At 44.4% G+C, this 24,901-nt stretch overlaps 1 protein-coding gene across 4 annotated transcripts in view; it reads left to right on the forward strand.

Annotated features, from left to right (window-relative positions):
- PDE7B (phosphodiesterase 7B) overlaps nucleotides 1-24,901 on the forward strand; it is a 465,941-nt gene that overhangs the window by 296,969 nt on the left and 144,071 nt on the right. The window contains exon 1 of one of the 4 annotated variants that reach the window (XM_056566609.1): nucleotides 10,611-10,654. The exons of the other annotated variants lie outside the window; for them this stretch is intronic. Coding sequence (XP_056422584.1) covers nucleotides 10,627-10,654 — 28 coding nt within the window. The 5' untranslated portion in view covers nucleotides 10,611-10,626. Of the gene's footprint in view, nucleotides 1-10,610; nucleotides 10,655-24,901 lie in introns of those variants that run through there. 4 annotated transcript variants of the gene reach the window in all.

Consider the following 24,901-nt stretch of genomic DNA (forward strand, 5'->3'; position numbering starts at 1 on the left):
GCAATTCTGTGGTTTGGCATTTTATATTACATTTACATAATTTTCCGTATGGGATACATAATGTGATATCTTAATATTTTGGAATATTATGATTGTGCACGCAGCGATACCAAATATATTTATTTTTATTATGTTTACATGTTTTTATATAGGAAAAGGGGGTGATTTCAACTTTTAATATGGAAGGGGTTAATGTGTGTCTTTTAAACTTTTATTAAAATATATATTTTTTTTACACTTCATTAGTCCCTTAGGGGACTTTTAGGAGGAATCATTAAAGGAGTAGTCCAGTGGTGATTCAGTGGTGAGCAACTTATCCCCTATCCTAAGGATAGGGGATAAGTTGCAGATCGCGGGGGGTCCGACCCCTGGGGCCCCCCGCGATCTCCTGTACGGAGCCCCGACAGCCCGCTGGAAGGGGGCGTGTCGACCTCCGCACGAGGCGGCGGCCGACACGCCCCCTCGATACAACTCTATGGCAGAGCCGAAGCGCTGCCTTCAGCAATCTCCGGCTCTGCCATAGAGATGTATTGAGGGGGCGTGTCGGCCGCCGCCTCGTGCGGGGGTCGACACCCGCTATCTCGGCGGAGAGCCGGGGCCCCGTACAGAGAGATCGCAGGGGGCCCCAGCGGTCGGACCCCCCGCGATCTCAAACTTATCCCCTATCCTTAGGATAGGGGATAAGTTTTTCACCACTGGACTACCCCTTTAAGATACCTCACACAGATCAATAGAGTTCTAATGAGCTCCATTGATCTGTGTGCTCTGCGATCCATTGATAGAGCCTAGTTCAGCCAGGATCTATCAAAGAAAGAGCCACGAACACCAGGGAATCAGAGGTAAGCCCTCTGGCTACCTCTATAGTGGATCACCCACCAACCCCCCCCCGCGATCACGCTGCGGGAGGGCATCCACCCCACTAGCCCACCAGGGAGCATTCACATGTTCATTTAGATGCCACTGTCAGCAGTGATCTAAAGGGTTAATAGCCAGCCGCGGCGATTGCCACATGCTGGCTATTAGCGGTGGCCCCCAGCTACTGAAAACAGCCGGGGGCTGCAGAGTACGGAGCAGCCTGAAAAATTTTACCACACAGTAAATGCCAATAAAAAAAGAAAAAAAAACTGTAGCAACATAGATATACCACTAATATAAAGTAAAAAAAATGTCTCAGAATCACTTCACTCAAAAAAATCCTTTCCAGGTTATTACCACTTTAGGGGACACAGGTCAGCTTTGAAAAATGGAGTCTGGTAATTAAGGTAAAAATGAAGCAGATGAAGAGTCACTGATGTGAAACAGTCTGTCGCTCCTTTGCTGCGCTCCTGCTTGCGGCTTGGGCTACTTTCTCTCCCTGCACCAGGTGAATCCTTCTTATGTGACTACTGAAGCTTGAATAAAGTGCAGTTATTTATGATTAACTATGACTGGTGAGCGCTGTATAGATCATTTATTTATGGTGGACTATGACTGGTGAGTGCTATATAGATCCGTTATTTGTGGGAAACTACGACTGTTGAGTGCTATAGAGATCAGTTATTTATGGTGAACTACGACTGGTGAGTGCTATATAGATCAGTTATTTATGGTGAACTACGACTGGTGAGTGCTAAAGAGATCAGTTATTTATAATGAACTACAACTTGTGATAACTATATATATATATATATATATATATATATCTCAATTCATTTGTGGAACTACTACTGGTGTGCGCCATAGTGATCAGTTATTTATGGTGAACTACGACTGGTGAGTGCTATAGAGATCAATTATTTATGGTGAACTATGACTGGTGAGTGCTATAGAGATCAGTTATTTAGGATGAACTACGACTGGTGAATGCTATAGAGATCAGTTATTTATGGTGAACTACAACTGGTGAGTGCTATACAGATCAGTCTTATTGTGTCTTGGACTTGTATTGGATTCTATATTTCATATGAGCACCGCAGTCTATGATTCACCTGGGTCTCATTATCCTGTCCAGAGCTTGTAATAGTCTCCTCACTGCCTCTCCAGTCTCCTCACTACCTATCCAGTCTCCTCACTACCTATCCAGTCTCCTCACTGCCCATCCAGTCTCCTCACTGCCCATCCAGTCTCCTCACTGCCTATCCAGTCTTCTCACTGCCTGTCCAGTCTCCTCACTGCCTATCCAGTCTTCTCACTACCTGTCCAGTCTCCTCATGCCTATGACATCACATAGTACCACTTACGTGATATGCGGCTATTAAAAGAAATCCTGGCTAGATATGTGGACTCTAGCCCTGGGTAATTTGAACACCTAAGAACGCCCCTGGCTGTTTGTTAAAGTAAATGTTTTATAATTTGTGTTTCAATCTACCGAGTGCTCAATTCTAGCACTAATAGCAAATGTTAGATTTTCATCATAACATATTTCTTAACTATACTGAAACTGAAAGTATAAAGCATGAGGATCCCCTCAACAAATGGGATCAACACATTAATAACAGCTCTGGTTACTATTGCATTAAAGAACTGTTACCATATTAAATGTCTCTCCTCAGCAAAAGGTTTACAGTACAATTGTACTCAGTAAAGAGAGAGAGATTACTTAGAAGAAAAATCAATCCTGCATTTAGTTATACAATAATGCTCTTGTACAGATAAAACCTTAAGAATCTAAATACCTGACTTTGTGGCAATCAGTAAAATTGACCTATATTTTCTACTGAAAAGTTGACTCATCGTAACCCAGATAATGGTTAACAAAAAAAAAAAAAACCCTACTAGAGCTTATATGGTTGGTAATATCTTCTGGGCCCAAATACAGAAGGAATAAGAAATGTGAAGCTCAAACATTTGGGTTATAGTCTACTAATCTACTGTACATACAAATATTGCATATATGTTTTCATGAGCAAAGACAAGTTCTTATTACTGGCTAATAGTACAAACTGAACTGTTTGTACTATTAGTTTCATCCTTAAAATGTTGTGCAATAACACATTAACCCCTTAAGGACTCAGCCCATTTTGGCCTTAAGGACTCAGACAATTTAATTTTTACGTTTTCATTTTTTCCTCCTCGCCTTCTAAAAATCATAACTCTTTTATATTTTCATCCACAGACTAGTATGAGGGCTTGTTTTTTGCGTGACCAGTTGTCCTTTGTAATGACATAACTCATTTTATCATAAAATGTATGGCGCAACCAAAAAACACTATTTTTGTGGCGAAATTAAAACGAAAAACGCAATTTTGCTAATTTTGGAAGGTTTTCTTTTCACGCCGTACAATTTATGGTAAAAATGACATGTGTTCTTTATTCTGAGGGTCAATACGATTAAAATGATACCCATTATTATATACTTTTATATTATTGTTGCGCTTAAAAAAAATCACAAACTTTTTAACCAAATTAGTACGTTTATAATCCCTTTATTTTGATGACCTCTAACTTTTTTATTTTTCCATATAAGTGGCGGTATGGGGGCTAATTTTTTGCGCCATGATCTGTACTTTTTTTGATACCACATTTGCATATAAAAAACTTTTAATACATTTTTTATAAATTTTTTTTTAATAAAATGTATTAAAAAAGTAGGAATTTTGGACTTTTTTTTTTTTTTTTTCCTTCACGCCGTTCACAGTACGGGATCATTAACATTTTATTTTAATAGTTCGGACATTTACGCACGCGGCGATACCAAATATGTCTATAAAAAATGTTTTTTACGCTTTTTGGGGGTAAAATAGGAAAAAACGGACGTTTTACTTTTTTATTGGGGGAGGGGATTTTTCACTTTTTTTTTACATTTTTTTTTACACTTGAATAGTCCCCATAGGGGACTATTCATAGCAATACCATGATTGCTAATACTGATCTGTTCTATGTATAGGACATAGAACAGATCAGTATTATCGGTCATCTCCTGCTCTGGTCTGCTCGATCACAGACCAGAGCAGGAGACGCCGGGAGCCGCACGGAGGAAGGAGAGTGGACCTCCGTGCGGCGTTATGAATGATCGGATCCCCGCAGCAGCGCTGCGGGCGATCCGATCGTTCATTTAAATGGCGAACTGCCGCAGATGCCGGGATCTGTATTGATCCCGGCACCTGAGGGGTTAATGGCGGACGCCCGCGAGATCGCGGGCGTCGGCCATTGCCGGCGGGTCCCTGGCTGCGATCAGCATCCGGGATCAGCCGCGCATGACACGGGCATCGCTTCGATGCCCGCGGTTATGCTTAGGACGTAAATGTACGTCCTGGTGCGTTAAGTACCACCTCACCAGGACGTACATTTACGTCCTGCGTCCTTAAGGGGTTAAAGGGGTACTCCGGTGAAAATTTTTTTTTTTTTTAAATCAACTGGTGCCAGAAAGTTAAACAGATTTGTAAATTACTTCTTTTTAAAAATCTTAACCCTTCCTGTACGTATCAGCTGCTGTATATACAGAGGAAGTTCTTTTCTTTTTGAATTTATTTTCTGTCTGACCACAATGCTCTCTGCTGACACCTCTGTTCATGTCAGGAACTGTCCAGAGCAGGAGAGGTTTGCTGTGGGGAATTGTTCCTGCTCTGGACAGTTCCTGACAAGGACAGAGGTGTCAGCAGAGAGCACTGTGGTCAGACAGAAAAGAAATTCAAAAATAAATGAACTTTCTCTGTTTTCTACAACAGCTGATAAGTTCTGGAAGGATTAAGATTTTTAAATAGATGTAATTTACAAATCTGTTTAACTTTCTGGCACCAGTTGATAAAAAAAAAAAAAATATTCCACCGGAGTACCCCTTTCAGTTCAGGAGGGATTTATTTTTCTCCAGGACAGTTTCATTATTTTGTTTTTCAAAATGATTCTGTTAAACCACAATTCAAAAGAAATGTCTGATTTTCATCAGGTAATTTTCAGTTTCACGTATTTCACAGAGCATTGTGGGTTTTTCTGACATTAACCTAAGTTTATCAACCAACAATTTTGTCCTCAACTGTTTAATTAAAGTGATATTTGTATCTGTAGTTATCCAATAGTCAATTTATTAAAGGGGTACGCCCGTTGAAAACTTTTTTTGTGTAGATCAACTGGTGCCAGAAAGTTAAACAGATTTGTAAATTACTTCTATTAAAAAATCTTAATCCTTCCAGTACTTTTTAAGGGCTCTATACTACAGAGGAAATGTTTTTCTTTTTGGATTTTTCTTATGTCACGATCACGGTGCTCTCTGCTGAAATCTGCTGTCCATTTTAGGAATTGTCCAGAGCAGGAGAAAATCCCAATAGCAAACGTATGCTGCTCTGGACAGTTCCTAAAATGGACAGCAGAGGTCAGCAAAGAGCACTGTGGTGGTGACAAAAGAGAAATCCAACAAGAAAGCCATTTCCTTTGTAGTATACAGCAGATTCCAGGCAAATCTAACAAATTCTTCAAATGTATGCATCATGCACTTGAAATAAATAATAATAAGAACAATAAATCAAATTGTTCAACATTGAAAAATATTTGATAATATGACAAGATGTTCTTGTCTTAAAGGGTACTCCGCACTCCTAGACATCTTATCCCCTATCCAAAGCATAGGGGATAAGATGTCAGATCGCTGGGGTCCCGCTGCTGTGGGCCCCTGGGATCTCGGCTGCTGCACCCACCTGTATGGCTTCCACCTCACACCGGCAACGTTGGAGGCTTCGGAGCCCGACCACAATGGCGGACGAGCATGACGTCACGACTCTGTCCCGTGTGACGTCACGCCCCGCTCCCTCAATGCAAGTCTATGGGGCGTGACGGACCTCCGACAGACTTGCATTGAGGGGACGGGGTGTGACGTCACACGGGGCGGAGTCGTGATGTCACACTTGTCCGCCATTGTGGTCAGGCTCCGAAGCCTACAGCGTACATAGAGTTCTCTTAAAGTCTCCACTAAGACGATTGCTGGCAACTGTAAAGACAGGGATAAAGGGGGAGATTCATCAAGACCTGTGCTGAGGAAAAATTGCTAAGTTGCCCATAGCAACCAATCGGATGCTTCTTTTATTTTTCAGAGACCTTTTCAAAAATGAAAGAAGCGATGTGATTTGTTACCATGGGCAACTGGTCAACTTTTCCAGATGAATCGCCCTCAAAATCCCTAAACTCCCCAAATGCAAACAAGACATCCATCATGACAATTCAGAGGTTTTTTCCCAGGTTTTTCAGTATAACTGCAGAGGTCAGGTGCCTGAATACATTCAATACTCTACCGCTCATCCTTCTAGGCTTCATCTCCAAGATTAAAGGGGCACTAGACATCTTATCCCCTATACAAAGGATAGGGGATAAGATGTTAGATCGCCGGGGTCCCGCTGCTGTGGGCCACCGGGATCTCGGCTGCTGCACCCACCTAACCTTGTTTGATTACTTGTTATAATGTGAGCCGTCTGCAGCTATATGTTGGTCTTCAGTACTGATTTGTCTTTAATTTGTAGTACGAAAAATTTAGTGATGAGCGGCAGGGACAATATTCGAATTCGCAATATTTCACGAATATATGGACGGATATTCATTCTATGTTCGCGAAATTCGCATATTCGCTATGTTCGTTCTCTTTTTTTTTTCCATGTGAAAATTCATAATGAAATTCACATAGTTCGCATGTTATATCTTTCACCTAAAAGAAGGGAGGGATCAGTGTCCAGTCTGGAAGTGCCGATATTCGGATAAATATTCGCATAAATTCGCATAAAAAAAAAATATTACAAATATATATCACTATATTCTAAATATTCGCAAAATACCGAAGTTGACGATATTCGTGGTAAAAATTTTCATTTCGAATATTCGTGCTCAACACTACAAGGAATACATTAATGCACAATGCCGGCAAAACTTCTTTAGGTGGTTCGCCATCTGTTGTGATTTAAAGGGACTTATCTTGTACAGCTATTAATTGCTACAGTTCAGTTACTTAGCGGCCTGTATAATTATTTACAGTATAGAGAAGTATATGCCCCCATTCACACTCCAGAATCAGAAAGGGACTCATACAACAGTCTTTTAAAGGCTACTGTTTTTCAATTTGCAAAAGATAAAAATTTTTGTGCTATACATGCCGGCTTGCTTGCGTAGCTTGCTGCTGTAGTGTATAACCAACTATGGCCACAGGAAAGGCACAGTTAATAGAAACCAAACAATCCAGATAGGAAGAAGGTCAAAACTGTAGGGAAGGGAAGTCTGTACCTAAAACCAAGGTTGATTATGGTTATCACTTTGGTAGTAAGTCTTTCATGATGTAAGAAAGCAGCATCCCTCTGTGCCTCAGCAGCCACTCTTCAATGTGAATAGGACCAGACAGACCCATTTCACACTACAGACATGGGGCCTAATGCAGCACAGAGGTAGCAGAGAAACAGGCCACGCTTACATAATATGGCAGTAGAATGGTGGAGGCTTCTATATAGTTAGCAGTAAGATTCGGATGGCACTGACGGACCCAGATCAGACATGGCAGGACTGGTAAAAAGGATTTATTTGACCAAGATGCAACACGTTTCGCTGCACATGTGCAGCTTCCTCAGTCCTGCTGTGTCTGATCTGGGTCTGTCAGCGCCATACGAATATTGCTGCTAACTATATAGAAGCCTCCACCATCCTACTGCCACATTGAATAAGCTTGAGGGCTGCAGACTGGTCCCTACCTTGATTTATTCACCTTTATCATTGTTGTGTATGAACTACACAGCCCACTGGGTAAGCGGCTTTTATCCAATATTCCTTACCCTACCTCCGGTATTGTTTTACACTATAGAGCGCTCCTACTTTCTCTCTTGGAGCACTTACATGATAAGCTTCCCTGATTTGTGTCTCCTTCCCGAGTCTGGACAGTAAGGTAGAGTGTCCAATATCTCATCAATCTCAGTGTGTAGCATAGCTCTTTTGGGCAACAAAGGAGGCTTTCTGTGCTTACTTGAGTACTCTGCAAGGTTGTACAGCATAAAGAAGAGGTTACCAGTGGCTAGCAGCCTTAAGCAGGTGAAATTTGGTTCAGCTTTGAAAAAGTTAAAAGTAGATTTTAATCCATATGGTTCAGTGATTTCAGGATCAACTGGGACCCCATGGGTTTAGCTATAAAGTGTCCTACTACAAGAAATGCATTTTAACCCCTTAAGGACGCAGGACATAAATGTACGTCCTGGTGCTGTGGTACTTAACGCACCAGGACGTACATTTACGTCCTGTGCATAACCGCGGGCATCGGAGCGATGCCCGTGACATGCGCGGCTGATCCCGGCTGCTGATCGCAGCCAGGGACCCGCCGGCAATGGCCGATGCCCGCGATCTCGCGGGGTCCGCCATTAACCCCTCAGGTGCCGGGATCAATACAGATCCCGGCATCTGCGGCAGTGCGCGATTTAAATGAACGATCTGATCGCCCGCAGCGCTGCTGCGGGGATCCGATCATTCAGAACGCCGCACGGAGGTCCCCTCACCTTCCTCCTTCCGGCTCCCGGCGTCTTCTGCTCTGGTCTGAGATCGAGCAGACCAGAACAGAAGATAGCCGATAACACTGATCTGTTCTATGTCCTATACATAGAACAGATCAGTATTAGCAATCATGGTATTGCTATGAATAGTCCCCTATTGGGACTATTCAAGTGTAAAGAAAAATGTAAAAGTAAAAGTGAAAAATCCCCTCCCCAATAAAAAAGTAAATGTTAGGATTCGGCAGGCTGGATGTGGATCCTCTGTGTCAGCGAGGGATTGGCGTGGACCATGTCGGTGGACCGGTTCTAGGTTGCTATTGGTATTCACCAGAGCCCGCCGCAAAGCGGGATGGTCTTGCTGCGGCGGTAGCAACCAGGTCGTATCCACCGGCAACGGCTCAACCTCGCTGACTGCTGAGAAGGCGAGGGACAGAAGGACTAGGCAGAGGCAAGGTCAGACGTAGCAGAAGGTCGGGGCAGACGGCAAGGTTCGTAGTCAATAGCAATAGCAAGAGGTCAGGTACACTGGTAAGGCAAACACTGTAAACGCTTTCTCTGGCACAAAGGCAACAAGATCCGGCAAGGAAGTGAAGGGGAAGTGAGGTTAAATAGACAGGGAGCAGGAGGAGGCTAATTAGACAGATTGGGCCAGGCACCAATCATTGGTGCACTGGCCCTTTAAATCTTAGAGAGCTGGCGCGTGCGCGCCCTAAGGAGCGGAGCCGCGCGCGTCAGGACGAGACAGCCGGGGACCGGGACAGGTGAGGGACTTGGGATGCAATTCGCGAGCGGGCGCGTCCCGCTATGCGAATCGCATCCCTGCCGGCAGTGTCAGTGCAGCGCTCCCAGTCAGCGGGTCTGACCAGGGCGCTGCAGAGAGAGGAACGCCGCAAGCGCTCCGGGGAGGAGCAGGGACCCAGAGCGCTCGGCGTAACAGTAAAACGTACGTTTTTTCCTATTTTACCCCTAAAAAGCGTAAAAAATAAATTTTATAGAAATATTTGGTATCGCCGCGTGCATAAATGTCTGAAATATTAAAATAAAATGTTAATGATCCCGTACGGTGAACAACGTGAACATTAAAAAAAAAAAAGTCCAAAATTGCTACTTTTTTAATACATTTTATTAAAAAATAAATTATAAAATATGTATTAAAAGTTTTTTATATGCAAATGTGGTATCAAAAAAAAGTACAGATCATGGCGCAAAAAATGAGCCCTCATACCGCCGCTTATACGGAAAAATAAAAAAGTTAGAGGTCATCAAAATAAAGGGATTATAAAAGTACTAATTTGGTTTAAAAGTTTGTGATTTTGTTTAAGCACAACAATAATATAAAAGTAGGTAATAATGGGTATCATTTTAATCGTATTGACCCTCAGAATAAAGAACACATGTCATTTTTACCGTAAATTGTACGACGTGAAAACGAAACCTTCCAAAATTTGCAAAATTGTGTTTTTCTTTTTAATTTCTCCACAAAAATAGTGTTTTTTGGTTGCGCCATACATTTTATGATATAATGAGTTATGTCATTACAAAGGACAACTGGTCGCACAAAAAACAAGCCCTCATACTAGTCTGTGGATGAAAATATAAAAGAGTTATGATTTTTAGAAGGCGAGGAGGAAAAAATGAAAACGTAAAAATTAAATTGTCTGAGTCCTTAAGGCCAAAATGGGCTGAGTCCTTAAGGGGTCAAAGGGGTTATCTGGCCAAAGACATCTTATCCCCATCCAAAGGATAGGGGGTAAGATGTCTGATCATGGGGGGCCCGCCGCTGGGACCCCCACAATCTCCGTGCAGCACCCGCATTCTATGTGGGACGGCGTCTCCAGTCTCTGAAAGCTCTTTGTTTCCGTGACTGGGGACGTGACTTAACACCACGCCCCCTCGTGACATCACTCCATGCACTCCATTCATGTCTATGGGAGGGGGCTTTCCGAGCTTTCCGAGACTAGAGACGTAGCCCCACATATTGGCCGGATAGCCCCTTTAAGTGCTGAAAGCATAATATACCTTACGTTCTCTTATTTTTATATTGAATGTAATTGTTCTAAATGGGTAACAGAGCACATCTCAACACTGCATGCTCTGCATGTTATAGTATTTTGATTTATTTTTCATTTTGTCAAGTATATTACAGAATCACCAGTGAATTTGTGACATCAAATGACCTGCCAGCAGACCAACAGTATGAAAAAATATGAGGAATCTTGTTTTTCCACTTCATGGTAATAGTAGTAGTCACATAATCTGTTCAGATAACAGACCAGTGCTAATTCTATTATAGTTTATTTTAGAAAACATTCCCCAGCTTCAGGCTTTGTCAAGCCTATCATTTTATCCTTAAGGGCACGTTCACACGTGCGCAGATTTGATGCAAAGGATTTTCTGCTGCAGATTTTAATGTAAACTAAATGACTGACCACAGCTTCTAATTTGCAGTTACAAATCCTGTGCATCAAATCGGCGCAGGATCCTGTATGTATGAACAGTATTTGTATTTCACATGGATTGTCTATGCATTGGGATCACTTATACAAATGAAAGTGCACCTGTCATTTAAGAAAAAAAAAAGTTTAAAGGGTTATTCCAGGAAAAAAACTTTTTTATATACATAAACTGGCTCCAGAAAGTTAAACAGATTTGTAAATTACTTCTATTAAAAAATCTTTATCCTTTCAGTCCTTATGAGCTTCTGAAGTTAAGGTTGTTCTTTTCTGTCTAAGTAATCTCTGATGACACGTGTCTCGGGAACCGCCCAGTTTAGAAGCAAATTTCCATAGCAAACCTCTTCTAAACTGGGCGTGTCATCAGAGATTACTTAGACAGAAAAGAACAACCTAAACTTCAGAAGCTCATAAGTACTGAAAAGATTAAGATGTTTTAATTGAAGTAATTTACAAATCTGTTTAACTTTCTGGAGCCAGTTGATATATAAAAAAAAATAGTTTTTTCCTGGATAACCTCTTTAACATATCACAGAGATATGTCAAAAGATTTGATTGGTCAGGGTCCCAGAGCTAAGACCCCCACATATCAGAAGACTGAATGAGGATAAGCACACAGCAGTGTACCTGATTCCCCCACATTGTTTTCTTTTTCTTACTGCCCCATGGACTTATAATGGATCATCGAGATGAAAATCTCTTAGAGCCGGAAAATAAAGCGTGTGTTCTTTTGTTCAGTGTGGGTCTCTGTACTAAAACCCAGACCGATCAAAACTTTGTGACACGTCAAAAGTTTTGTAAATGACATGTACGCTTTAAATAACTGTCCTCCAAAAGTTTTTTAGCTAGCAACAATCTCTTACATCTCAGTTTTCTAAGAGCTGAAGAGCTTTAAGTGCATGTTATTTCTATATCTGGCCCAACACCTCAAATTACGTTTATTCCTGAGGATAGCAAATTATTGCTAAACAAAATAACAACACAATAATATGCTATATGCAAGGAATAAATGGCATACAGATTCTACCAGCTCCAGTCCATATTAATCCTGCTAAGGAAAGTTAAAGGAGTTGTCCAGGATTACAAAAACAGAGCTAATGTCTTCCAAAAACAGCACCACACCTGTCCTCAGGTCGTGAGTGGTATTACAGCTCAGTTCCATTGGAGTGAATGGAGTGAGTTTAATACTACACATAACCTGAGCAATGTTTTTCTATTCCTGGATAACTCCTTTAACCACTTAGGGACCAAGGGCATACAGGTACGCCTTCGCTCCCTGGTACTTAAGGACTAAGGGCATACCTGTATGCCCGTGGGAATTTCGGTCCCCGCCGCGCGCTGGGCAGGAACCGGACCAGGGTGACTGCTGATATCTATCTATCAGCAGGAATCCCCTGCAAATCGCTGGTGAATTCACACTGGCGATTTGCCGCAATTCATATGGGTCTCTGGTGACCCGGAAAATAAGGGGGATCAGGGTTGTCTAAGACACCCACGATCCCCCTGCAGGGATAGGAGTGAGGTGGCAGGGATGCGACCCCTCCTATCCCTGCTATTGGTCGTCCAGAAGCGATGACCAATAGCAGATCGGGGGCGGGGGGGTTAACTTTTGGTTTCCCCATTCTGCCCACCCACAATAAGCAGGGCAGAATGTGGGAACCGATGAGGACTGGCGCCGAAGATCCACTTAACCATCCGGCAGCAGCGGGCGGCGATCAGCGGCGGTGATTGATGGCAGAAGAGGACGGCGATGCGGCTCCCAGGATCCTACTGAAGCCAGTGAGTTGCCTAGCAACATCTGAAGAGCTGCAGTTTGAGACCACTATACCGTGGTCTCTAAACTGTAGCCCTCCAGATGTTGCAAAACTACAACTCCCAGCATGCCCAGACAGTTATTTTCTGTGTGGGCATGCTGGGGTTTGTAGTTTTGCAACACCTGGAGGGCTACAGTTTGGAGATCACTGTGCAGTGGTCTCTAAACTGTAACCCTCTAGATCTTGCAAAACTACAACTCCTAGCATGCCCACACAGCAGTTTGCTGTCTGGGCATGTTGGGATTTGTAGTTTTGCAACATCTGGAGGGCCACAGTTTTGAGATCACTGTGCAAACAGCTGTCTCGGCATCCTGGGAGTTGTAGTTGTGTACCTCCAGCTGTTGCATAACTACATCTCCCAGCGTGCCCTTCGGTGATCAGTATATGCTGGGAGTTGAAGTTTTGCAACAGTTGGAGGCACACTGGTCTGAAAATACTGAGTTAGGTAACAGAACCTAACTGAAAATTTTCCAACCAGTGTGCCTCCAGCTGTTGCAAAAGTACAACTCCCAGCATGCACGGTCTGTCAGTACATGCTGGGAATTGTAGTTTTGAAACAGCTGGATGTTTGCCCCCCCCATGTGAATGTACAGGGTACATTCACACGGGCGAGTTTACAGTGGGTTTCCTGCTTCAAGTTAGAGCTGCAGCAAATTTTTCGCTGCAGCGCAAACTCCTAGCGGGAAACTCACTGTAAACCTCCACCTGTGTGAATGTACCCTAAAACTACTACACTACACAACACTAACACATAATAAAGGGCAAAACACTACATATACACCCCCTTACACTGTCCCCCCCAATAAAAATGAAAAATGTATTGTACGGCAGTGTTTCCAAAACGGAGCCTCCAGCTGTTGCAAAACAACAAATCCCAGCATTTGCGAACAGCCACTGACTGTGCAGGAATACTGGGAGTTTTACAACAGCTGGAGGCACCTTGTTTGGGAATTACTGGCATAGAATACCCCTATGTCCACTCCAATGCAATCCCTAATATAATCCACAAAAGCGCATGGCGCTCTCTCACTTCAGAGCCCTGTCGTATTTCAAGGAAAGTTTAGGGCCACATATGGGGTATTTCCATACTTCGGGAGAAATTGCACTACAAATTTTGGGGGGCTTTTTCTCCTTTTACCCCTTATGAAAAGGAAAAGTTGGGGGCTACACCAGCCTGTTAGTTACAAGCGGTAAAAGGAAAAAAAGACCCCCAAAATTTGTAACGCAATTTCTCCTGAGTATGGAAATACCCCATATGTGGGCGTAAAATGCTCTGCGGGCACACAACAAGGCTCAGGAGTGAGAGCGCACTATGTACATTTGAGGCCTAAATTGGTGATTTGCGCAGGGGTTGCTAATTTTACAGCGGTTCTGACATACACGCAAAAAAAAATACCCACATGTGACCCCATTTTTCTAAACTACACCCCTGACGGAACGTAACAAGGGGTATAGTGAGCATTAACACCCCACAGGTGTTTGAAGAATTTTCATTAAAGTTGGATGGGAAAATGGAAAAAAAAAAATTTTTCACTACAATGCTGGTGTTACCCTAAATCTTTCATTTTCATAAGGGAAAATAGGAAAAAAGCCCCCCAAAATTTTTAACCCCATTTCTTCTGAGTAAGAACATACCCCATATGTGGATGTACAGAGCTCTGCTGGCTCTACTACAATGCTCAGAAGAGAAGGAGCGCCATTGGGATTTTGGAGAGAAAATGTGTCCGTAATTGAAGGCCACGTGTGTTCACAAAGCCCCCATAGTGCCAGAACAATGGACCCCCCCACATGTGACCCCATTTTGGAAACTACACCCCTCATGTAATGTAATAAGGGGTGCAGTGTGCATTTACACCCCACAGATGTCTGACAGATTTTTGGAACAGTGGACCGTGAAAATGAAAAATGTAATTATTCATTTGCACAGCCCACTGTTCCAAAGATCTGTCAAACGCCAGTGGGGTGTAAATACTCACTGTACCCCTTATTAAATTCTGTGAGGGGTGTAGTTTCCAAAATGAAGTCACATGTGGGGGGTCCACTGTTCTGGCACCACGGGGGGCTTTGTAAACGCACATGGCCCCTGACTTCCATTCCAAACAAATTCTCTTTCCAAAAGCTCAATGGTGCTCCTTCTCTTCTGAGCATTGTAGTTCACCAGCAGAGCACTTGACGTCCACATATGGGGTATTTCCATACTCAGAAGAAATGGTGTTACAAATTTTGGGGGTCATTTTCTCCTATTACCACTTTTTTTTCATTTACATATCCGACTTTAATGAAAAGTAGTCAAACATCTGTGAGGTGTTAAAGCTCGCTGGACCCCTTCTTACATGCCCTGAGGGGTGTAGTTTCCAAAATGGTATGCCATGTGGGGGGGTTTAACTGTTCTGGCACCATAGGGGTTTCCTAAATGTGAGATGCCTCCCAAAAACCATTTCAGAAAAACTCACTCTCCAAAATCCCATTGTCGCTCCTTCCCTTCTGAGCCCTCTACTGCGCCCGCCGAACACTTGACATACATATATGAGGTATTTTGTTACTCAAGAGAAATTGGGTTACAAATTTTGAGAGTATTTTTCTCCTTTTACCTCTTGTAGAAAAAAACTGGGTCTGCAAAAGCATGCGAGTGTAAAAAATGAAGATTTTGAATTTTCTCCTTCACTTTGCTGCGATTCCTGTGAAACACCTAAAGGGTTAACACACTTACTGAATGTCATTTTGAATACTTTGAGGGTGTAGTTTTTATAATGGGGTCATTTATCGGGTATTTCTAATATGAAGACCCCTTAAATCCACTTCAAAACTGAACTGGTCCCTGAAAAATTCTGATTTTGAAAATGTTGTGAAAAATTGGAAAATTGCTGCTGAACTTTGAAGCCCTCTAATGTCTTCCAAAAGTAAAAACATGTCAACTATATGATGCAAACATAAAGTAGACATATTGTATTTGTGAATCAAAATATAATTTATTTGGAATGTCTATTTCCCTTACAAATAGAGAGCTTAGAAAAATGCTACATTTTTAATTTTTTTCATCAAATTTTGGAATTTTTCACCAAGAAATGATTCAAGTTTTGACAAAATTTTACCCTAACATAAAGTAGAATATGTCATGAAAAAACATATCAGATCGAAAAGTAAAAGCATCCCAGAGTTATTAATGCTTAAAGTGACAGTGGTCAGATGTGCAAAAAACACTCTGGTCCTTAAGGCCAAAATGGGCCTGGTCTTTAAGGGGTTAAATAGTTGTAAAAAAATATCTTCAGTTTTTCACGAACCCCTGTAGTTATATTGAGCTTTTTTTTAACAGGACAGTTTTAACAGGTAAAACATTTCAAAAATGTATTTCACCTGATCAGAGTTAAAAACCTAATTGCAAAACAATGCCCATTCTTAATATAAACTGTTTCAGACAGTTTGTGACTTTTGCATACCCCACTTTTGGTAAATGTGTTCTATTGAAGTCAATTTTGCTTTGGTGGTTGTAGGTAACAGATTTATTATCTGCAACCTTTTTTTATATTGTGGTAAAAAAAAGTCACAAATATACACCAGCACAGGCATGACTTAGGGTTTTGGCGTGTGTAGAAAAGTCACAACATTTTTGCACAACCGTTAAACCAGAGAAAATAGTGTATTGAAGTGGTTTGGGGTGTCGCACATATGTTCGCTTTTGCCCCATGTCCCACAATCTAAGATGTTTTGGGCGCGTTTTTGGTATGATTTCCGCTGCGAACAAAAGTTTCCCTCATGTATGATGTGGGACATTCGCAGAACTTGCACATGTTTTCACAGATGCCATGCTATTTGGGTCCACACATACATTGTATGCCTCCTGCTCAGCCAGGAAAGAGTTAAAGGAATGCACAGGGGCTCCAGTGTTCTGAATATTTTGTTCAGAAAGCTCAGAGCTGGAGGCCGTGATCCTGACGTTATGGCCACACCGCTCATGGCGCCACGCCCCCTCCATTCACGTCTATGGGAGGGGCGTGTTGGCTGACACGCCCCCTCCCATAGACATGAATGGAGGGGGCGTGGCATCACGAGTGGCGTGGCCATGATGGCACGACCACTGCAGCAGGAATCAGGTATTTGTTTAGAACACCGGAAGATCGCGGGGGGGCTCCAGCAGCAGGACCCTCACTATCAGACATCTTATCCCCTAACTAACTATGCTGTTCTCTTATAGGAACAGACAGTAACCAGCTGGGCTTTGGGGTGTTTTATTGTTAAATTAAAAATTGCCCCCCCCCCCCTATCTTTTCTTAACCAGCCAGGTACAAAACAAGGAGCAGCAGGCTTGTGTTATCATGGTAACAAAGGGCATTTATTTTAGCCCTTCACAGCCTAGATAATCGCCAGCCTACTACCACATAGCCCCAAAGCACATTTTTTTTTTTAAGTTTTAGGCCTGACTTTACCCACCACTTTCAATACTTCCAGTACTGGTGGGGCTGGGTACTGGAATCAAAATTGGGGGTATGTGAGAACTCTTTTAACCCCTTAAGGTTTTTCTATTTTTGCACTTTTGTTTTTTTCCTCCTCACCTTCTAAAAATCAGAACACTTTCAGTTTTCTACCTACAGACCTATATGAGAGCTTGTTTCATGCACTACCAGTTTTACTTTGTAATGACATCAGTCATTTGGCAAAACAAAAAAAATTTATTGTGGGACAAAATTGCAAAAAAAAAAAAAAGCATACCGGTTTGGTAAAAATGACATCTTATCTTTATTCTGTAGATTCAAACAATTAAAATGATACCCAACTTATATAGGTTTTATTTTATTTTACTACTTAAATGGGCACTGGCACATATAAAAACTTTTTATATGTTGTACATCTTGGCAAAACAATAGTTTTTTTCTAATATACTTCATTAACTCCTTAAGGATGCAGGGCGTATAGGTACGACCTGACGTCCTGGTACTTAAGGACTCAGTGCGTACCTGTACGACCTGGTCACGCTTACCGGGTTTAAACCATTCTCACCAGCAGAGCAGCCAGGACCCACGGCTAATGCTGGGCACCGCCGATCGGCCAATGCCCAGCATTAACCCTTTAGATGCCACGATCAAAGTTGATTGCAGCGTCTAAAACGAAAGTGAGAGAATCTCGGCAGCTCAAACTAAATCGCGATGTCACAATCAGCTTACCAGATGACAAGAGTATCCCTCACCTGCCTCTCCGTCATCCGATTGGCGATCTACTGCTCCATGCCTGCTAAGCAGGCAGGCGCAGCAGAGAGCCGGTAAGACTGATCAATGCTATGATATGGCATTCCATTGATCAGTATATGCAATCAGAAGATTTCATGTGGTAGCCCCCTGGGCTAAAAAAAAAAAAAGAGCAAAAATAAAAGTTAAAGGAGTACTCTAACCCTAGACATCCTATCGACTATCCAAAGGATAGGGGATAAGATGTCTTTGCTGGGGACCCCCACAATCTCTCCTGCAGCACCCCAGTTCCTCAGCTGCACAGAGCAGCCACCCTCCCATAGACTTGCATTGAGGGGGCAGGGGGCGTGACGTTATAAGGGTGTCCTTTGGATAGGGGATAAGATGTCTAGGGGCGGAGTACCACATTAATAAAAGTTCATTAACCTCTTCTCTATTTAAAGTTTAAATCACCCCCCTTTTCACATTTTTTAAATAAAATAATGTAATAAAGAATAAAAATAATCATAAGTCGTATCGCCGCGTGCGTAAATGTCCAAACTATTAAAATATAAGGTTAGCTAAACCACATGCGTACATGTAAAAAAAATACCAAAGTCCAAAATTGTGCATTTTTGGTTACTTCATATACCATAAAAATATTGTTAAAAAGCTATCAAAATGTCCCATCAAAACAAAAATGGTACCGATAAACAACTGCAACCACGGCGTAAACAACTACAGACCACGGCCTTTCATCTTAGTCCATGAAATCTGACGTAGTCTTCTACATACACATATTTAAAAAAAAAGAAAGAGCACAAAAAAAAATGTTAGTATATTTTTGTTGCTTTCCCTAGCAGGGAAGAGGTTTGGAAGGCTGTGTTCACACATAACGTTTTTAACATGCGTTCTTAGTTCTGTGTGCCTGTTCATCTGTAATGTTTGTTATTCTGTATATGCTAATGAAGGAACTTGGTGCCCCATTTGTACAGTGATGTTCGGGCTGGATCTTCGTATTAATGCCTCCTCAAAGAATGAAAACTCTTGGTGTGCGACCAAAAAAGTGGGGAGTGAATGTATTAAAACATAACTATTACTAGTTTACGTAAAATAAATCCTGCATATACCGTAAATTCAGTGACCAGACACCAATATCACATAATAAACTCAAGACACAGATGGATCCATGGATCGAATGTATCCCCTCTAGAGTCCTAAGTAGAAAATCTATAAAAGCGTATTAAATCATGTCCCATAGCCAACATGACCTTCATAATATATCTCAAACACAAGGTTTCTCTAATATATCTCAAGCAGGTTTCTCCCGAAGTGCATCGGCTTCCTCAGGGGAAACCCTTGTCAGGTATTTATATATGAGAAATAAATTGCATAAGACACTATGGAGGTAGTACAAATCAAATTGAATAGTATACATTTCCCTATCAGCCTGGTATAGGTCCGATGCTTATAGTGTCAAGCATACTAGTATAATAGACCACGTTGCTGTGGGGATAAACCGCAGGGCATCCGGTACCTTAAAAAAGAGAAAAGCACAATATAGAACGGGGAACACCATTTTTCTATAATCACTGATTCTCCCATGGCTTTTACTCACATACAGAACTTTTCTGCTTAGGTAAACCTGCAAAAAAAAAAACACAAGAGGAAAAGTGCTATTCACTCTATGTCCTGTGGAGAGAATCGAGAAGCTTTACGTGCTTCATGTAGTGATTACTCACGGTTCAGAAGTCCGGCCCTCAGATACTGCGGTGATGTGCAAACCTGCCTAGAGCAGGGAGCCGCGATCGCCGGCTTCACTGCACATCCCGCCTGTCAGCGGCATCTGACGTAATATCCGATCACCCGGACACATGCATCAAAAGGCCGCACCCCGTCACTCGCCTCTGATAGGCGCTGCCGGGAATGTCTATGCGCATGCGCGTGAATAGCGGCAAAAGTGTCAGAACTGGCTTGGATACAAACAGTCTTGTCAGTTGGGCATATCCATAATAATGTAATATATCCAGATCTTATTAGGGGAACATGTACGTATGTGTAGAGATGTCATGGATAATCAATATGAGATTATCTTACAATAAAGATTGTGGCAAATGCGGGCTCTAATCAACCACTGGTAGAAACTAATATACACAAATGCATTGAAGAGTACCACAAAAGACAGTTAAATTAAGATGCTGTCAGTGGTGTCACTATAAAATATGCTAATTTCATGTGTGGAGACCGCCAAGGCGATGCGGACACCAGGCGCCCCAGATTAAGCTGGGCACATGTGCCATTGTTGATTGGGGTGTCCCATCACATCGGCAGCCCCCCACACGTGTATAGTCATAAGATGCGAGTGACGGGGCACGGCCTTCTGACGCATGTGTCTGGGCGACCGGATATAACGTCAGACGCCGCTGACAGGCGGGATGTGCAGTGAAGCTGAGGATCACGGCTCCCTGCTCTAGACAGGTTTGCACATCACCGCAGTATCTGAGGGCCGGACTTTTGAACTGTGAGTAATCACTACATGAAGCACCTAAAGCTTCTTGATTCTCTCCACAGAACACAGAGTGAATAGCACTTTTCCTCTTGTGTTTTTTTGCAGGTTTACCTAAGCAGAAAAGTTCTGTATGTGAGTAAAAGCCATGGGGGGAATCGGTGAATATTGAAAAATTGTGCTTTTCTCTTTTTTTAGGTACCGGATGCCCTGTGGTTTATCCCCACATCAACGTGGTCTATTATACTAGTATGCTTGACACTATAAGCATCGGACCTATACCTGGCTGATAGGGAAATTTATACTATTCAATTTGATTTGTACTACCTACATAGTATCTTATGCAATTTATTTCTCATATATAAATACCTGACAAGGGTTTCCCCTGAGGAAGCCGATGCACTTTGGGAGAAACCTTGTGCTTGAGATATATTAGAGAAACCTTGTGTTTGAGATATATTGTGAAGGTCACTGTCACGATTCGGCTTCCAGGTAGTGGATCCTCTGTGTCAGCGAGGGATTGGCGTGGACCGTGCTAGTGGACCGGTTCTAAGAGGCTACTGGTATTCACCAGAGCCCGCCGCAAAGCGGGATGGTCTTGCTGCGGCAGTAGCAACCAGGTCGTATCCACTAGCAACGGCTCTACCTCGCTGACTGCTGAGAAGGCGTGGGACAGAAGGACTAGGCAGAGGCAAGGTCAGACGTAGCAGAAGGTCGGGGGCAGGCGGCAAGGTTCGTAGTCAGGATGGGTAGCAGAAGTTCAGGTACACAGGCTTTGGACACACTAAACGCTTTCACTGGCACAAGGCAACAAGATCCGGCAAGGGAGTGCATGGGAGGAGGTCAGATATAGTCAGGGACCAGGTGGAAGCCAATTAAGCTAATTGGGCCAGGCACCAATCATTGGTGCACTGGCCCTTTAAGTCTCAGAGAGCTGGCGCGCGCGCGCCCTAGAGAGCGGAGCCGCGCGCGCCAGCACATGACAGCAGGGGACCGGGACGGGTAAGTGACCTGGGATGCGATTCGCGAGCGGGCGCGTCCCGCTGTGCGAATCGCATCCCCAACGGCCAAGACAGTGCAGCGCTCCCGGTCAGCGGGACTGACCGGGGCGCTGCAGGGAGAAAGACGCCGTGAGCGCTCCGGGGAGGAGCGGGGACCCGGAGCGCTAGGCGTAACAGTACCCCCCCCCTTAGGTCTCCCCTTCTCTTTGTCCGGTAACTGCCTCCCCTGGGATGAGGACACCGGGAAAGAATGGAGGGTTTCCTCAACGGCAGGCAGTACAGCAGGAGTGGGAATGGGGAGGGAGGGCAGAGGGCGAGGCCTGGCACGGGGCAGTGTGACACCAGGACGGGGGCCATGGGGAGGCACAGAGGCTTGCCTGACGGGACTGGGAGGGGGGGAGAGGCACTTCCTGTGGCAGGCAGAGTCCCAGTTCCTGATCTCCCCGGTGGTCCAATCAATGGTGGGGGAATGAAGCCGGAGCCAAGGCAGACCGAGGAGGACCTCAGAGGTACAGTTGGGGAGAATGAAGAACTCAATCCTCTCAAGGTGGGGTCCAATAGACATGAGGAGGGGCTCTGTGCGGTAACGCACGGTGCAGTCCAATCTGGCTCCGTTGACCGCGGAAATGTAGAGCGGCTTGACGAGACGGGTCACCGGGATGCTGAATTTATTAACAAACGACTCCAAAATAAAATTTCCAGAGGCACCAGAGTCCAAGCAGGCCACGGCTGAGAGGGAGGAGTTGGCTGTAGAAGAAATCCGCACGGGCACCGTGAGACGTGGAGAAGAAGACTTAGAACCAAAAGAAGCAACACCCACGTGAGCTGGGTGCGTGCGTGCGTTTCCCAGGCGTGGAGGACGGATAGGGCAATCCACCAAGAAATGCTCAGTACTGGCACAGTACAGACAGAGATTTTCTTCTCTACGGCGATTCCTCTCTTCCTGGGTCAGGCGAGACCGATCCACTTGCATGGCCTCCTCGGCGGGAGGCCCAGGCGAAGACTGCAAAGGATGCTGTGGGAGAGGTGCCCAGAGATCTAAGTCTTTTTCCTGGCGGTGCTCTTGGTGTCGCTCAGAAAAACGCATGTCAATGCGGGTAGCCAAATGGATGAGTTCTTGGAGGTTGGCAGGAATCTCTCGTGCGGCCAGCACATCCTTGATGCGACTGGATAGGCCTTTTTTAAAGGTCGCGCAGAGAGCCTCATTATTCCAGGATAGTTCAGAAGCAAGAGTACGGAATTGTATGGCGTACTCGCCAACGGAAGAATTACCCTGGACCAGGTTCAGCAAGGCAGTCTCAGCAGAAGAGGCTCGGGCAGGTTCCTCGAAGACACTTCGGACTTCAGCGAAGAAGGACTGGACTGTGGCTGGATCATTGCGGTCCCAGAGCGGTGTGGCCCAAGACAAGGCCTTTCCTGAAAGAAGGCTTACTACGAACGCCACCTTAGACCGTTCTGTAGGAAACAAGTCCGACAACATCTCCATATGCAGGGAACACTGAGACAAAAATCCACGGCAGAGTTTAGAGTCCCCATCAAATTTGTCCGGCAGGGACAAGCGTAGGTTAGGAGCGGCCACTCGCTGCGGAGGAGGTGCAGGAGCTGGCGGAGGAGATGGTTGCTGCTGTAGCAGAGGCAGAAGTTGCTGTAACATGGCGGTCAACTGCGACAGCTGCTGTCCTTGTTGGGCAATCTGCTGCGATTGCTGAGCGACCACCGTGGGAAGATCAGCGAGACTTGGCAGCGGCACCTCAGCGGGATCCATGGCCGGATCTACTGTCACGATTCGGCTTCCAGGTAGTGGATCCTCTGTGTCAGCGAGGGATTGGCGTGGACCGTGCTAGTGGACCGGTTCTAAGAGGCTACTGGTATTCACCAGAGCCCGCCGCAAAGCGGGATGGTCTTGCTGCGGCAGTAGCAACCAGGTCGTATCCACTAGCAACGGCTCTACCTCGCTGACTGCTGAGAAGGCGTGGGACAGAAGGACTAGGCAGAGGCAAGGTCAGACGTAGCAGAAGGTCGGGGGCAGGCGGCAAGGTTCGTAGTCAGGATGGGTAGCAGAAGTTCAGGTACACAGGCTTTGGACACACTAAACGCTTTCACTGGCACAAGGCAACAAGATCCGGCAAGGGAGTGCATGGGAGGAGGTCAGATATAGTCAGGGACCAGGTGGAAGCCAATTAAGCTAATTGGGCCAGGCACCAATCATTGGTGCACTGGCCCTTTAAGTCTTAGAGAGCTGGCGCGCGCGCGCCCTAGAGAGCGGAGCCGCGCGCGCCAGCACATGACAGCAGGGGACCGGGACGGGTAAGTGACCTGGGATGCGATTTGCGAGCGGGCGCGTCCCGCTGTGCGAATCGCATCCCCAACGGCCAAGACAGTGCAGCGCTCCCGGTCAGCGGGACTGACCGGGGCGCTGCAGGGAGAAAGACGCCGTGAGCGCTCCGGGGAGGAGCGGGGACCCGGAGCGCTAGGCGTAACAGTCACGTTGGCTATGTGACATGATTTAATACGCTTTTATTGATTTTCTACTTAGGACTCTAGATGGGATACATTCGATCCATGGATCCATCTGTGTCTTGAGTTTATTTTGTAATATTGGTGTCTGGTCACTGCATTTACGGTATATGCAGGATTTATTTTATGTAAACTAGTAAAAGTTATGTTTTAATACATTCACTCCCCACTTTTTTGGTCACACACCAAGAGTTTTCATTCTTTGTACGTATTGACTGGGAGTTTAGGTTCATTGCTAGACCCTTATTGTGAGCAGTTTTTTTTTTGTCAACTATTAATGCCTCCTCCCTGTACTGAGCCTCCTGCACTGCAGAATGAAGCTCCACTCATCTTGCATCATAATGCCTATGGCTGTAGCTATTTTGCATGCAGAGAAGAGGGGTCTAGATAGTATATACTGAATAGCAGGGATGACAAACGAATGGAGACATGGAGCAAAGAACAGTAAGAATCATTTTCATCAGTGTGTCTCCAAAAGAGTTAAGTAGTGATGCTAGTTAAAGAAGATATGCATCAGAATATCCACAAGATAGGAGATTAGTGTCTGATTGCGGGGGGGGGGGGGGTCCACCTGCTCAATCCCGACACTGCTCCTGTAATGGCGTGTTGCACCCAGCACAGAAGCTGGTCAAAACACTGCCATCTCATCTCTATGATAAAGGCGGTGGCACACGAACGCTGTGTCTCTGCCTCTCCTATAGAGATACATGGCCATGTGTCTACCAGCTTTCGTGCTGGGTACGACACGCGCATTATATGAGTAGAGCTGGGGCCAAGCTGGGGCCCCATACAGAAGATCGCGGGTGGTCCCAGCAGTCGGATCCCCGCGAAAAGACACTTATCCCCAAACCTGTGGATAAAGGCTACGTTTTTTACGCCGCATATCTCTTTTATCTCTTTCCTACTTGGGCAGGAGGTATACAGGGTAAGTGCCAGAACAGTATACAGCAGTGTGCTGTGCATCACTGTATACCATACAGCCTGGCAGGGGTAAACAGTGATGATATGTATCACTACTTACCTCCTAAAAC

This window comes from Hyla sarda, chromosome 3 (assembly GCF_029499605.1).
Source record: "Hyla sarda isolate aHylSar1 chromosome 3, aHylSar1.hap1, whole genome shotgun sequence".
NCBI classification, from domain to species: Eukaryota; Metazoa; Chordata; class Amphibia; order Anura; family Hylidae; genus Hyla; species Hyla sarda.